Source organism: Paroedura picta, chromosome 3 (assembly GCF_049243985.1).
Source record: "Paroedura picta isolate Pp20150507F chromosome 3, Ppicta_v3.0, whole genome shotgun sequence".
In the NCBI taxonomy this organism is placed as follows: domain Eukaryota; kingdom Metazoa; phylum Chordata; class Lepidosauria; order Squamata; family Gekkonidae; genus Paroedura; species Paroedura picta.
The window spans coordinates 176,336,106-176,351,428 of NC_135371.1; the positions used below are offsets into that span (position 1 = coordinate 176,336,106).

At 48.9% G+C, this 15,323-nt stretch overlaps 1 protein-coding gene across 14 annotated transcripts in view; it reads left to right on the forward strand.

Annotated features, from left to right (window-relative positions):
• SMARCA4 (SWI/SNF related BAF chromatin remodeling complex subunit ATPase 4) overlaps positions 1-15,323 on the forward strand; it is a 76,862-nt gene that overhangs the window by 12,948 nt on the left and 48,591 nt on the right. For 13 of the 14 annotated variants that reach the window (XM_077329883.1, XM_077329882.1, XM_077329877.1 and 10 more), the window contains exons 2-11: positions 664-739; positions 2,649-2,895; positions 3,945-4,077; positions 5,874-6,266; positions 6,814-6,912; positions 8,744-9,002; positions 9,335-9,461; positions 11,051-11,224; positions 12,729-12,902; positions 13,046-13,213. In XM_077329883.1, coding sequence (XP_077185998.1) covers positions 2,674-2,895; positions 3,945-4,077; positions 5,874-6,266; positions 6,814-6,912; positions 8,744-9,002; positions 9,335-9,461; positions 11,051-11,224; positions 12,729-12,902; positions 13,046-13,213 — 1,749 coding nt within the window. In that variant the 5' untranslated portion in view covers positions 664-739; positions 2,649-2,673. The remainder of the gene's footprint in view (positions 1-663; positions 740-2,648; positions 2,896-3,944; positions 4,078-5,873; positions 6,267-6,813; positions 6,913-8,743; positions 9,003-9,334; positions 9,462-11,050; positions 11,225-12,728; positions 12,903-13,045; positions 13,214-15,323) is intronic. The other variant, XM_077329880.1, reaches the window with a different exon arrangement.

Genomic DNA, 15,323 nt, shown 5'->3' on the forward strand with positions numbered 1-15,323 from the left:
TCCTGAAAAAAAACAAAAAACAAATCTATTACTGAACTAGTATTTGGGAACCAAATAACCCAAAGTACGGATAATTACGGCCTCCCTGGTTTCCAGATCTGAAAAAACCCTACTCTTTTTTTCCTGCTGCTCAACTCTAGTTCAAGAAATTCAAAGCTGAGTGTTGCCTGCTCAATCCCTTCCAGGTCAGCTTGCCCATTTGGGCGGCCAGGGGGGGGGGGGGTGGCGGTAATCTTCTTTCTAGGAACCAAAGAGAAATTTGGATGGATGGTTTCTTGTTCTGCCATTGACTTTGACCCTTTTTGTGGGGAACACGTGAAGAGAAAAAGCATGTTTAAAGGCCTTATTCCCCTATATTGAAAGATAGTAGCTGTTAGGGTTGGATATTACCTTGAAGCAGGGGTAGTCAACCTGTGGTCCTCCAGATGTCAGTGGACTACAATTCCCATGAGCCCCTGCCAACATTTGCTGGCAGGGGCTCATGGGAATTGTAGTCCATGGACATCTGGAGGACCACAGGTTGACTACCCCTGCCTTGAAGGACTTAACTAATCTGCACTGAGTCACCTGAGACAAGGTGGAATAGAACTTTAATTATTAATAGTAATAATAACTGTGCATGACATTGAAGCCAAATGCTAATGGTAACACATTCTTCAACAGCATTGGCAGTCAGAGAGAACCCTCGCAATCAAACATGATCTTTGACTATGAGTTAGCAAGACATTGATGCTCACAGGTAGGTGAAATGAAGTGGAAAACGATTGAAATTGCCGCTCTTTCGAAAATGAGGGGAACCTTCTGCTATAATAATAGAATGTGTCATTTCCCTCTCTCCATCCATTGCTCCATGGCATGGAAGTAACGCGAGGAGCCTCAGAATTGGCTACCAGGTTCAGGGTGATGGATGGGAGCTGCAGTGCCAAGTATGGAGAGCAACAGAACACCTTGGCCTGGCTTACCTCAGACGCCACCACCCATCCCACATTTGCAGTGGAAGCTAAGGTCTTTTGGGGCCAAAATTAAGCCAAAAATAAAGCTGCCAACTTCATTATCTGCCAGCTGGATCAACTATGAAAGAAGGGCCTTATGGCACAGTGACCTTTCTGGCTCAGCCACAGCCTATGGTGCCCTGGATGGTGCTGCTGGTGTGTCACGGGCTGACCCGGAAGCAGGGAAAAGGGACTAGGGCAGGGGTAGTCAAACTGCAGCCCTCCAGATGTCCATGGACTACAATTCCCAGGAGCCCCCTGCCAGCGAATGCTGAGAAGGAGCCTGGAGGGACCAGCAGTGGACTAATTGCAGGTGTCTTAGAAGATGCCTCCAAAGCATGGTGTAGCGTTTAACGGTGGTGGACTTCAACCAGGAGAACTGGGTTTGATTCCCTGCTCTCCCTCCACATCAAACCTGCTAGGTGACTTTGGCCCAGTCATCATTCTTCCAGAGCTCTTTCAGCCCCATCTACCTGTCCCACAAGGTACCTGTTGTGGGGAGAGACAGGAAAGGCAATTCTAAGCCACTTTGAAACTCCTTAAGGTAGAGAAAAGCATGGTGTAAAAACAACTCTTATTTTTCTAGGAATAAAACCATGGTCCCCAATAATTATATGCAAGTTTTCATTTGTCACTTGTTTCCTGTTGCGGTTTCCTTGTGAAGCTGAGGCGAGGGGCATACAGAGCCTGACACAGAGGCAAGGTTCGCATGGCCAGTAATGCAAACACTGGAAACTCCCCCTGTCCTCAGTACTGATCCATGGCTTATCCCCAGGGGGTGGTTGTTTTCAGAACAGTCCTGGTTTACAGTTATGATGACCTCCCCCCAGTCTGCAGTAGGTGCCTGGTCCACAAAGAACGTGTGTCATCCCCTCATGCAAGGGCCTTCTCAGTAACTGCCCCGTCCGCTGGAATCAGCTCTCCAAGAAAATTCTTATCCTGCAGGATCTAGTCAGGTGCCTGCTCCACAACTAACCTGTATGTCAACCGTACCTGCCTCTGCCCTATGAAACCTGATCTTCGTGGAGGTTCTTCTTCTGCAGGATCTATTCCAGTTCTGTGGGATGTGCAAGGCGGCTTTATTTCATGCAGCATTTCCTTAAGAGAGCCAGTTTAGTGTAGTGGTTAAGAGTGCGGACTTCTAATCTGGCATGCCAGGTTCGATTCTGCGCTCCCCCACATGCAACCAGCTGGGTGACCTTGGGCTCGCCACGGCACTGATAAAACTGTTCTGACCGTGCAGTGATATCAGGGCTCTCTCAGCCTCCCCTCCCTCACAAGGTGTCTGTTGTGGGGAGAGGAAAGGGAAGGCGACTGTAAGCAGCTTTGAGCCTCCTTCGGGTAGGGAAAAGCGGCATATAAGAACCAACTCTTCTTCTTCTTCTTCTTAACCAAGAGAATGAGCTGGTGAGCTGGCTGGATTTGTTCCAGAGTTGCTGACTGGTTAAATTTTAATTGGAATTTATTTTATTGTGTGGATTTGTGTTTTTCAGTCTTATTACCTGTTTTAGGTTTTAATGCTCTGTTGTGTATGTTGTGAGCTGTCCCGAGATATCTGCTGGGGAGAGAGCGAATGAATAAATGATGGTGCCATGCTGCTGATGCCCAATTATTTTCATTATTAAGAAGAGGATATTTACTTTTCTTTTGTGCTAGGCTCTTGTTTGGAACGTTGTGGAAAATGTCCACTCCCGACCCTCCGATGGGAGGAACGCCTCGTCCTGGGCCTTCCCCTGGGCCTGGGCCTTCTCCTGGTGCTATGCTGGGGCCCAGTCCCGGGCCGTCCCCAGGCTCTGCGCACAGCATGATGGGCCCTAGTCCTGGGCCACCCTCAGCAGGGCACCCGATACCACCACAAGGGCCTGGAGGTTATTCTCAGGACAACGTGCATCCGATGCATAAGGTAAGAAACTAGCACCCAGCCAGGTGCGTTTTTGGCAGTCTCTCCTCATTTCCCTAGCCCTTTTTCAATGTCTCAGGAACAGACAAAGCTGTGTTGTCTCTCTCTCTCTTCCAGCTGATGCATATTGAAAGGATATTCACTGCCCCCACTGGGAAGGTTTTAAATTAATCAGATGGTAGAATGTTTTAAAATGAATGTTTTAATGTGCCGATTATTAGTTATTGGTTTTATATATGTTATTACCCGTCCCGAGCCTTTGGGGAAGGGTGGGTTAAAAATAATCTTTTAGCATTGCTGTTTCATGGTTTTAACTGCTGTCTGAGGCTCCAGGTGTGATTTTTTAAAGTAATCTGTTTTAATTTCAGAGGGCGTCTGTGTCAGTCTGCAGTATAACAGCAGGATTTGGGTCTAGCAGAACCTGAGAGACCAAGAAAGTTGTCAGAGTATGAAGGGAACTTAGATTCTCAAAAGCTCATATGCCAAAAAAAGATTTTGGTCTCTACAGTGATACTGCCCAACTTTATTTATTTTATTCATTGAATTTATATCCTGCCCCTCACTATGACGTCCTGGGGCCCTGTATACAGAATAGAGATGAGAAAATACATTGAAACATTTGCAACAGTGAGAGCGGAAGCATAACACTCATGCAGTTGATCATAAACTTAGGAGCATTATACATTGAGGCAGTTGCAGTTATTTTTTGTGACGCTTACATGCAGAAGATTTGCTGTGTACTATTCATGGTTGGTCTAAAATATGTGAACCGTTATGTGTGGGTACCTGTTCTCAGATAAATGCTTCCTCTCCCTTTGACAGTGTCTGTCTGAGCAACAGTTCCTGTGATTGGGTTTATTGTATTGTCAGAGCTAAGGTACCACTAAGGATAAGACATTAATGAATCAAGGATGCCTGTATCTCTGACGGCAACCGTAACACACACGCATTTCAAGACTAGGCCACGGTTTGCATCGGGGGAGTGCTTTAGGTCTTTTGAACAGATTGTGCCTTAATGGGTTTTAGAAGTCTGTTTCCCTCTCTTGTTGCAGCCGATGGATTCCATGCATGAGAAAGGCCTGTCTGAGGACCCTCGCTACAGCCAGATGAAGGGCATGGGAATGAGGGCAGGAGGGCACACAGGCATGGGTCCTCCTCCCAGCCCCATGGACCAGCATTCTCAAGGTAACTGCTTTCTTCAGCATGAATGTGGATCAGATTGTTACACTGAATAAAACTGCTTACAGAATTACTTGGATGAATGTTTGGGACTTATCTGTACTTCTGTGTATCGCTTAGTGCAAGTTGGATCCTATTAGATAGTTTCTGAATTGCTTAGGCTACACTTCAATTTCTCTCAGCCCCACCTCCCTCACAGGGTGTCTGTTGTGGGGAGAGGAAGGGGAGGCAGTTGTAAGCCGCTTTGAGACTCCTTCGGGTAGTGAATAGCAGGGTACAAAAACCCAGTTATTTTTTTCTTATTTGTATAAGATTTTTTTATTGATATATGAACATAATATGCAGATTATAAATTCACTAATTTAGATATCAGATAATTGTCACCACCTTCTATAATTCCTGTGATCTAATACAGTCTATAAACCTACTTGTTAATATAGTCCAAGTAGAAGTGCTGGTGAGCCTAGAATTCACCTGAGGGTCACCTGTTTACTAACTACGTCAGCGTAGCCATCTTGCAAAAGCCCAGTTCTCCTTCAGCAGGCTTCTCTTTTTGACGGTCCTGAACCTGGAATACCCTAATGCAGAGGTTTACTGAATGTTCCGTTATGTTGATTGTTCTGACTCACAGTGTAATCCACCTGGCGTCCCTGAGAGAAGGGCGGTTCATAAGTAACAAGAAATAAATTACTGAGAGAGAGAGAGAGGGCAGGGGAGAACGTTTTTCAAAACAGGGACAGCAGATAAGATAGACAACAACATTAAAAAAATCTCATGCCATCATGAGGGTTACAATTTTCCAGCCATGGTTGACTTTAACCACCTGTGGTTTATTATGTGCCTTGTTGATCTTGATCAAGTACATCAAATGTTTTTTTTAAACATTTTAAACATTTTAAACATTTTATTTTATTTTAGACTATATACATTTAATTTAAGGAAAAGGAAAAGAGCTGGGGGTTTTGTATACTGCTTTTTACTCCCTGAAGGAGTCGCATAAAATTTCCTTCCCTTCCTCTTCCCACAGCAGACACCCTGTGAGCTAGGTGAGGCTGAGAGAGCTGTAAGAGAACTGTGACTGCCCCAAGGTCACCCAGCCAGCTGCATGTGGAGGAGTGCAGGGTTACTATGTAGAGGCAGGCAGTGGCAAATCGCCTCTGTTTGTCTCATGCCCAGGCTAGGCTGATCTTGTAAGATCTCAGAAGCTCAGCAGGGGTGACTGTGGCTCGTCCGTGGATGGGAGACCACTGAGGAAATGCAGGGTTGCTGTGCAGACTGCCTCTCTTCATCTCTTGCCCTGATGTGGATGGCTCAGGCTAGCCAGATCTCATCAGGGAATACTTGGCTGGCCAACCACCAAGGGGGTGTGAGGTCCCTACACAGAGGCAGGCAAGGCCAAGCCACCTCTGTGAGTTTCTTGACCTGAAAACCCTGCAGGGTCACCAGAAGCCAGCTGTGACTTGAAGGCACTTTCCACCACCATCGAAGCTCTAATTATGTCAAGGGACCAAGCCCTGTGAATAGAGGTTGAGGGACTTGGGAATGTTCAGCCTGGAGAAAAGGAGGTTGAGAGGGGACATGGTAGCCCTCTTTAAGTATTTGAAAGGTTGTCACTTGGAGGAGGGCCTGTATGGCCCCTTCCAACTCTATGGTTCTATGATTCTATGATTCTATGTCCAGATTGTTAATTTTTTAAAAAAAGGTATACTAAGATTCCAAAGTATCTGCAAAACAAGAGTTTTATGTTTGACTGTGGAGATTACACAGCGGATTGGGACGTCTCTTCCTCTCTCTTTTCCCAGGTTACCCTTCCCCACTTGGTGGCTCTGAGCATGCATCAAGCCCAGTCCCGGCTAATGGTCCTTCTTCTGGCCCCCAGATGCCCTCTGGTCCTGGAGGAGTTCCGTTAGATGGGTCTGACCCACAAGCTCTAGGGCAGCAGAATCGAGGCCCAACTCCTTTTAACCAGAACCAGCTGCATCAGCTGAGGGCCCAGATCATGGCCTACAAGATGCTGGCCAGAGGGCAGCCCTTACCTGACCATCTCCAGATGGCTGTGCAGGGGAAAAGGCCGATGCCCGGGATGCAGCAGCAAATGCCAACTCTACCTCCGCCTTCTGTGTCTGGGGCAGGACCGGTACAAGGACCAGGGCCTGCCCCAGGCCCAACACCTCCGAACTACAGCAGACCTCATGGTATGTACGAGCCTTGGGTGTCAGGGGATGCAAAGTGACTTTCTTTTCCTCTTCTAGACCTATGCCACTTCCTCCCCCTGCTGTGCCGCGGGTACCAAGAATACAGGGCATCACTGCCCCAGGCAGGGTGTCCCATCTATACCTTGGGGCTAAGAGCCACTGATGGACCCTCTACTCCCTATATAGCCTAAGAGCTGCCGATGGCCCCTCCAGTCCCACAACCCAGGGGCCATCTGGAGGTCCACCAGCAGGGCCAAAACTCCAGAAGACCTCCCACTGTAGCTCCCCAGGCCCCAAGAAGGCAGAGCCCCCCACCCCACCCCAGACAGGGTGTTCCATCTGATTTTTGTGGCTGAGAGCCCCTGAAGGACCTCAGTTCCCTCTGTTTCTCCAACCCCCCCTTGAAGCTGTCTGTGCTTGTAGCAGTGAATTCCGTGGGTTAATAACTCTTTGGGTGAAGAAGTGGGTGAAAGGAGCAGTATAAGAGGAAGCCTGACTCTCTGTGTGTGTGTAATATATATATAAATCCCATCCAATGTGTATGCAGGTATGGGAGGGCCTAACATGCCCCCTCCTGGACCCTCAGGAGTTCCCCCAGGAATGCCTGGACAGCCCCCAGGTGGACCCGCAAAGCCCTGGCCGGAAGGTAAGACTCGTTGTTTGACGCTCTCTGATTAACAGATTTAAAGGTTAAATACAGGAACAGTAAAGTTCTCCAGCATCTTAAAAAAGCAGCAAATGTCGAAGATGGCCTTTTGGTTTTGCAGCAGCTACTGTTCTGTAGACTGCGTGGATTTGTTGCCGAGTCTTCTTGCTTCAGTGAATCCAGCTCGGCTGTTTGCGGCAGGATGTAAAAGTGGCACTTAAAGATGTCTGGATAATAATAAAGCAAATTGTCACAGTGTGGCTGTCTGGGAAGTGCAATTTGAAACGCTGGCATTTCAGCACACCGCTTGTTTGTTTTGTCAAAGATAATCTGGTTTATCTAAATGTAATAGGCCATTTCTTCTTGTTAGTGGAAAATATAAGGACATCTTGTGATGGATTACTCTTTAATGCTACCTACAAGCGTCAGAAATAATAGCCTCTAAATCAGGAGCTGTCAGTAGGTTTTAGCCCTTGTCTGCAACACCAGATCCAGTTTTAATTTTTTTAAAGTAAGGTCCTTCTCTTTTGGCCCTTGCAGATTCCTTTTTTCTAACGTAACTTTCATAGAATCCTAGAGTTGGAAGGGACCTCCTGGGTCATCTAGTCAAACCCCCTGCACTATGCAGGACTCTCACAACCCTCTCGCTCTTCCACAGTCACCTGCCACCCCCTTGAGCCTTCCCAGAATCAGCCTCTCCGTCAGATGGCTCTCCAGCCTCTGTTTAGAAATCTCCCAAAATGGAGAACCCACCACCTCCCGAGGAACCGCTCTAATTGTCAGGAATTTCTTCCTGATGTTGAGACAGAATTTCTTTTGCATTAATTTCATCTCATTCATTATGGTCCGTCCTTCCAGGGCAAGAGAGAACAACTCTGCTCCATCCTCTACATGGCAGCCTTTTAAATACTTAAAGACGGTTCTCAGATCCCCTCTCAGTCGTCTCCTCTCCAGGCAAAACAGACCAAACTCCCCCAACCTTTCCTCCTACATCTTGGTCTCCAAACTCCTCACCATCTTTGTACAACGTCGGGAATTGTAATGTGGTTGTGCCAGCTAATGATCTGTAGTTTGTCGTACAGAGTATTCTTAGCAGCCTGCGTGAGCTACAAGTTCCAGGATTTGGGGGGTTTGTGGGGGGAGGGGAAGCAGCTGCAATTACTAGTATAGTTTACTACAATAGTTATGCAGTAATCATGCAGTGTGAAAGCCCAACTTGGATTTCTTTTAAGTTCCTGTTTCTTGCCTGTATTGAGGCATTTTCAATGACTGCAGATCAGGGGTTCAGAAGGAATGCAGAGAAGTTCAGCTTTATAGATAGTTCATGTAACTTGTGCAGGATTCAGGCATGGATACAATTGAAACTCAGAGCTATTACACTTTTTACTACACTGTTTACTATGCAACTGACTATGGGTCAGTTCAAGGACTGCAGACTTTAATTGTCCCAATGAAAAGATACAGGTGGGGGGCGGGTGTGTGAAGCCCAGCCCATCCCAGCCTTCCCCAATGGTACCCCTCCATCAGAAGCAAAATCCAGCAGTCTTCCCCACCCCCCTGTGGTCCAGCGAGCCCCTGGTGAGCCACAGGGGGAGTGTCTGTGTGTGCGAGGGGGAACTCTTCCCTTCCCTCAGCTCAGTCCCCCCTAGTGGCTTGACTAACTTATCTCCCAGGGCTGTCATGCTGGTTAAAGTTCCTTATAGGGCCACGTATCCGGCAAAGGGACCTTGTTGGCCGTGAAAGTGCTCCTGGATGCAATGTAGCTGTTCTTGTGAGGAGATTGGAAGGACAACTGAAAGCCGTCATTCTCCTGACTGCTGTTCCCAAACAGGGCCACTGGCAAATGCTGCAGCTCCCACTAGCACACCTCAGAAACTGATTCCTCCTCAGCCCACCGGCCGCCCTTCGCCAGCCCCTCCAGCGGTACCTCCCGCCGCGTCCCCCGTCATGCCTCCCCAGACCCAGTCGCCGGGGCAGCCAGCCCAGCCTGCCCCCATGGTGCAGCTCCATCAGAAGCAAAACCGCATCACTCCGATCCAGAAGCCGAGAGGGCTGGACCCCGTGGAGATCCTTCAAGAGAGAGAATACAGGTACGCTGCTGGCTCTGAGGGCCAGCGTGGGACTTGGGGCCCTGGGGGAGGCAGGCTGAGATCCACACTTCTGCCCCACTGGGCCGTTTGCACACTCTCAACCCGACTCTGGGGGGAGACAACGTCAGCCACTTTGGGGTCCCCCCTGGAGAGAAAGGAAGGATGTAATGGAGTTAATAAATAGGATGCCAGCTGGCATTTGAAGAGCCGCTGTGAACTTCCACTGGTTCGCTAGTCCTTTGGTGGGTTGCTGGTGTGTCTTTGTTTAGGCGAGCTAATAAGGCTGAAACCCTTAAGTGTGATTTCCTTTGCTCCCACTCTGTTGTGTGCAGACTGCAGGCTCGCATCGCCCACCGAATCCAAGAACTTGAAAACCTTCCTGGGTCCCTGGCTGGTGATCTGAGAACCAAAGCGACCATTGAGCTGAAAGCATTACGGCTGCTTAACTTCCAGAGACAGGTAGGCTGTGCCGTGGCTGAAGGTCCCTTGCTCACGGGATCCGAGACTCTCTTCGAAACCGCCGTTCAGTCTCCTTCGGCAGGGTTAGGAGAACCCCTGTTTGGCCAGCATCCTTTACATTTCAGACAGTATCATGAAGTTCACTTCCCAATCTTCCAGCTACAGTTAGCTTCCTTGTCGGGCCTGGTTACTTGTTTTTGTGTTCAATGGGTTCACCAGGGCACTTTGCAGTTCGCTGATTCAGCCGCGAGGTGCTTGGGCAGCCTCGTGCTCAGACCCTGCCCGCCGAAAGATATTGCTGGGGATTGAACCTGGGACCTTCTGCACACTAAGCAGATGTTCTGCCACTGAGCCACAGCCAGAGTAGAGTTCTGGTACTGAGCAAGCTATAAGCCACAGGCTGGGAGTTCATGCTGCCTTCTGCTCCCAGGCCCACTGAGTAATTCTGGTTGGTCCTGAGAGACGCCTTCTTGGAGCAGCCATCTGTGTACGTAGCCTCTGCAATCTGCTTTTGGCTCTTGCTGTTTCTGAGCCGCTCGGGCCAGCAGGCTTCTTCCAAGAGAATATTTTCATTCACACACTCAAGTCCTTCTCTAGAAAGCTGACTTGTTTCCCTCCGCCAGCGAGTACCAGGTGCAGAATCTCTGGTGTCTCTCGGATGTCGCCTTGATGATGTTATTCTTGACTCCTAGCCAGCAATTAAGGTGTAAGACGCTTCGCTTCAGCTATGCATCTCGTCTCGGGATCTGGCTAAGTTTCCCTGTGCTCGTGTGGGTTCGAGGCCCAGCGGATGGGAGCTTAGCCTGCTGTGTCTGTGTGATCATTGCTTATTAAAAGCTCTTTGTAAGCAACCCTTGCACATTGCACATTGGATCTTGCACATTGTTTCGTTGGGATTTCAGTGAGGCTGGAGCTCCTGGGCAGAGCCCCAAACTCTGGGCCGGCAGAATGGGAATTTCAGCTTATGAATGCAATAGTCAAATAAGCTTCCTGGGCATTATGGAGTTGGTGGTGAAGTTCAAAGCTCTTGAATGAAAATTAGTTCTGCCAGGGCCCTCAGCTCATTCCACCAGGTGGTGGCCAGGGCCAAAAAAGCCCTTGCGAACATCACGTGGGCCAGGGATCTCCAGCCTATTAGCCTTTGCAGAACGGAGAGTTCTGCGTGGGCCATAGGGAGTGAAGGCGGTCCCTCAGGTACGCTGGGCCCACGTTGCAAACAGCCTCAAACAGTGGTCTGCAACCTTTCTAAGGCTGCAGACCGGTGGGGGGGGAGGGCAATCCGGCAGCCGTGCATGCGCGTTTGCAGCAGTGCATGGTGCAAACGCGCATGAGCGGACCTGCTGCGCATTTGCGCCGGTGGGCCTGCTTCCCTCTCCCCCCCAAAAAAGAAGCTTGCCAGGCCGCAAGCTAATCGGCCACTTTGGCGGCCAATTTGCTTACGCCCTGGGAAGTTTCTCACTGCGGGGGGTGGGGGGCTGGGGACCACTGGCCTCAAAGGTTAATCCCGACACCTTGAACTGGATGTTCTGTTGGCCCGTCCTTTCCTTACAGCTGAGCTGATTGCTTCTTGTTTTATTCCTGTTCAACAGCTGCGTCAAGAGGTGGTGGTGTGCATGAGAAGAGACACCGCCCTGGAAACCGCCCTGAATGCCAAGGCTTATAAGCGCAGCAAACGGCAGTCCTTGCGGGAAGCCCGCATCACCGAGAAGCTGGAGAAACAGCAGAAGATTGAACAAGAACGAAAACGTCGGCAGAAGCACCAAGCAAGTCTCCTTCGTTTGTTTGTTTGGTTTTTTAGTGCGGTGTGCCGAAGACGGTAAAATTGGGAGGCAGAGGAGATCTGTTGTATTTATCAGATCTGTACTCTTCCTTTGAAAGTCTTTCATTAGATTCCGCCTCACCTGAGCCCTCATTCCCCAAGAAATAACAGAGAGCAACGGGAGCCAGCTGCGCTTGTATGGCCATGAAGGTCTCTGGGCACCCCTCCCATTGTAGGTCTCTGATCCCTTGGTGCACAGCAGGAGTCAGATGCAGGAGTCTACTCATTCAGAGAATGGATTCAAGTGGGTAGCTGTGTTGGTCTGAAGTAGCACAACAAAAATAGAGTCTACCTTTAAGACGGACCAAGATTTATTCAAGGCGGGAGCTTTCCAGAGCGGAGCGGGAGTATTTCCTGACCATCCTTTCAGAGTGCTAGAGATTCTAGGAAGAACTGAGTATTCCTCCAGAGAATCTATATCACGTACGGCAGCTTTGGCTGTTTTAAAGCCAAGTTCGATTAGATGGTTCGGATCGAGGCCCAGAGTTTGGATTTTTCCAATGATTTTACTATTCCATGGGAATTGCGAGGAGACTGCTAAAAATTTCGGGATTAGTCCCGTAGGATGGAGGTAAATTTTTAACCAGTAATTGATGGTTGTCAGCCAGGCACTGGTTTCTACCTTCAGAAGGCCAGATTCTTGGCATAGAACAACATTTGGTGTGCAATTATAAAGCTCTCTCAAAAATTTTGATTGCACTCTTTCAAGCAGCACATAGCTCCTGTAAGGACCCAATTGGGTACCGTCCACCTGGCACCTTTTTACCCTTGTGGACCTGCTGGGTATTCTACTCCCAAAAGGCCTTTAAGGATGACGTTGGAAACCTCTTCCTCTTCCCCTTTGCTCTTAAACATACAGCCTGATGAAAAGGAGTGGTGGACCGGAAGGCTTGGCCCCCTCTTTGGTGCCGTCCCGGTTGGCCTTTTGGTTTGGGACTTTGGTTGGGACCAGCAGGGCTATTTGCAGTGAGGGCCTTTGACACGTGCCTTCTCCCTACGTTCTGGAGCTGATTCTAGCCTGCTCTGCGGGATCATGGTTGTGCCTGCGTCAGAAGTCCCTGTCACTGTATCTGGTTTGATGAGCCTTTGGATACCTTTAGGCACAGTTGAGTCATTCGTGTCTTCCCAGCAGGGAGGGCATAATCCACCCACGGCTGCTCACCTCTGAATCATCATAAGAAGGAAACTTGTTTCTCTGTATTTCTAATTATGGAGACTAGGCCCTTTATTTTTTTTTTTTTTAGTACAGATGTAAAGCTACTGATTCCTTCACAGTGCAAGTCATTTTACAGACAAAACTTGGAGTCCCCTCTTGGAGCAAATGGCAACGAATGAAGATTGAACAGTTTTCATGTTTGCTGTGTGTCTTTGGTCCCACGGGATCTTAAGAGGTTTGTGCAGTGCAGGCTTCCTGTCCAATAATCCACTTTCCGGCTGTCCTTTTCCAGGAGTACCTCAATAGCATTCTCCAGCATGCCAAGGATTTCAAGGAATACCACCGGTCTGTTACGGGCAAGATACAGAAACTCACCAAGGCGGTGGCCACGTACCATGCCAACACCGAGCGTGAGCAGAAGAAGGAGAACGAAAGAATTGAGAAGGAGCGGATGCGCAGGTTGATGGTAAGGCCCTGATCCATCCGTAAAAGTGTCGCTGCCTGAGACTTGCAAGTGGCAGTTTGCATCTCTAGAATTGTATTGTTAAATCACTGCTGTTCCAAGGTGAATGACCCCCCCCCCCTAAAATTACACGTGTGTTTTTCAAGGCTGAAGATGAAGAAGGGTATCGGAAGCTGATCGATCAAAAGAAAGATAAACGCTTGGCCTACCTGCTTCAGCAGACCGATGAGTATGTTGCCAACCTCACAGAACTGGTGAGGCAGCACAAGGCAGCTCAGGTTGCGAAGGAGAAGAAGAAGAAGAAGAAAAAGAAGGTAACGGCCAGGAGCAGTAGCGTTTCAAGCCCCCCCCCCCTCCCTTTTTTTGGTTGCCACTTTTACTGGGAGCTTCTGAGCCGGCCTGACTGTATCTATCCACCAGCTGGATTGTTCTGAGAATAAGAGGGACACACAACTTGATTGTTATTCCAGTGGCCAACGTGTTAACACAGCAAACTGAACAACTTCTGTTTTCGCTTAGTTTATGTCAGCATTTTTCACACAAACACACCCCTCTCTTTATAACTGGGGGCGAAAAGCATTGTCAGGTTGCAGCCGACTAACGGCAGCCCCCTAAGCTTGTCAGGGCAAGAGGTGAGCGGAGGCGCTTGGCCATGGCCTGCCTCTGCAGACCAGCCCTGCACTTCCTTGGGGTCTCCCATCCAAATACTAGTCAGGAGCAACCCTTCTTAGCTTCCAGGATCTGACAAGACTGGGCTACTCGGGCCCTTTAAAACTGGCAGCATGGATTTCAAAAATGCCTGGCTGGCCCAAGTCATTCTCCAAGGGGCCTTCCCCCAGCAGACCTCTCCTTAGATTCGAGAAGGGCTCCAAACTCCAGCCAAGAGGAAAGGTGGGGCACAAATATTTTAATGGATAAGCAGATTTGGCTCCGTGGAGAGACAGGGCGAGAGTGTAGGCTCCACCCCACAGCCCTTCCCCTGTATGAATTCGTAGGGTGATATTCCTGTTCTGCAGGGACCGTCCCTGTGCTGTGATTTCGGTTCTCGGCTCATGTGAGCGGAGCATCACCAGAGAGACTGCGAGAGGCCCGAACTGGAATCTCAGCATTCCATTCCTCAGACAGGCATCCTCGGCCGTAGCACCCGGTTGGCTCTGTTGCCCAAGGGGGCGTGAGCATTTATGTAGAAAGTCACGAGTGGATGGGGCAGGCATCCCTAAGGAACTGCTTCACACCTGCCTGCTGCAGCAGCAGCTGCTGTCGTCGCTCCGGGGATGGTTGTACAGCCGTGTCGGTCTGGAGCAATAGGACAATGTCTGAGTCCCGTGGCACTTTTAGACCCAGAATTAAACTGGGCCGGTCTTAAAAGGTTCCACTGGATTCAGAGTTTGTTCCTCCAGTGTGGTTATGTCTGCAAGTCAGAATGCTGCAAGGAGCCCTGGTAGAACTGCTCCCCAGATCTTAGAGCCCCCATCTGAGCACTGATAGGAGGCTGGTGGCTAGGAAGACCCCTAGGTGAGGCACAGCGGGAGTTCAGGATCTGTTCACAGCAGCTGAGGCTTCTAAGAAGTGCTTCTGTAGGCGATACCCCTGCAGCCACAAAGGACAAGTATGTCTGGCAGTTTACAGTCCAAGAAGTATTGACTAGCCAGCCATCTTAGTTGAGCAAGGTCAGAAAGATTAACCATTGGGGGGTACAGACATATTTTATCAGACTTTGTGTGGATTGAGGGTTCAGACAAAGAAGGGCAGCACCAGCAAGCAAAAGGGAGAGACCTCGGGGAATGTGAGACCAAGCGGGTGCTGTTTGTTTACAGAAGCATTCCCTGCCAGTCATGTTTACAGTTTTATGTAGTCTTTTTTTTCATAAACTTCCCTTTTCTTTGGGTGCAAGGGCGCTATTCTTCTAGGAGGCAAAAACCAATGTTCTTCGTGTCAGGGAAAGGAGTCCTGAGTTACAATCCCACCCCTACCCCTCAGGGGGTTTCCAAGCATAGAGGTGTGGCATAACTGAGTTTAAAACAGCACATGCAGGCAGCAAAATTGCTGCAAAGACTTTCCAAGAATAAATCCTCAACAGTTACTGCTACCCCTACAGTATCCTAGAACGTTTGTTTTTTTTGCCATCTGAGAAGGAGAAAAAAACAAAAGTTGACAATAGAAAATAGCTTTTAGACTCAGCAAAAGAAAGAGCATTGTAATTCTTCAGGAGTTTATTATTATCATACACTTCGTAGTTATTAATCACAAAAAAACAACATGTCTTTGAAAATTAGCTGTATACATCTATAGAACGCCCAGGAATTTTCATCTGATGCAGGCTCTGTAATGTCAGCCACGGATGGCTGCAGTCTGCAGATAGCTAAATCCACAGATTGGGGCCACGTGGAGGCGAAAGAGATTTTTCTCCCCAGGTGTGCAGAA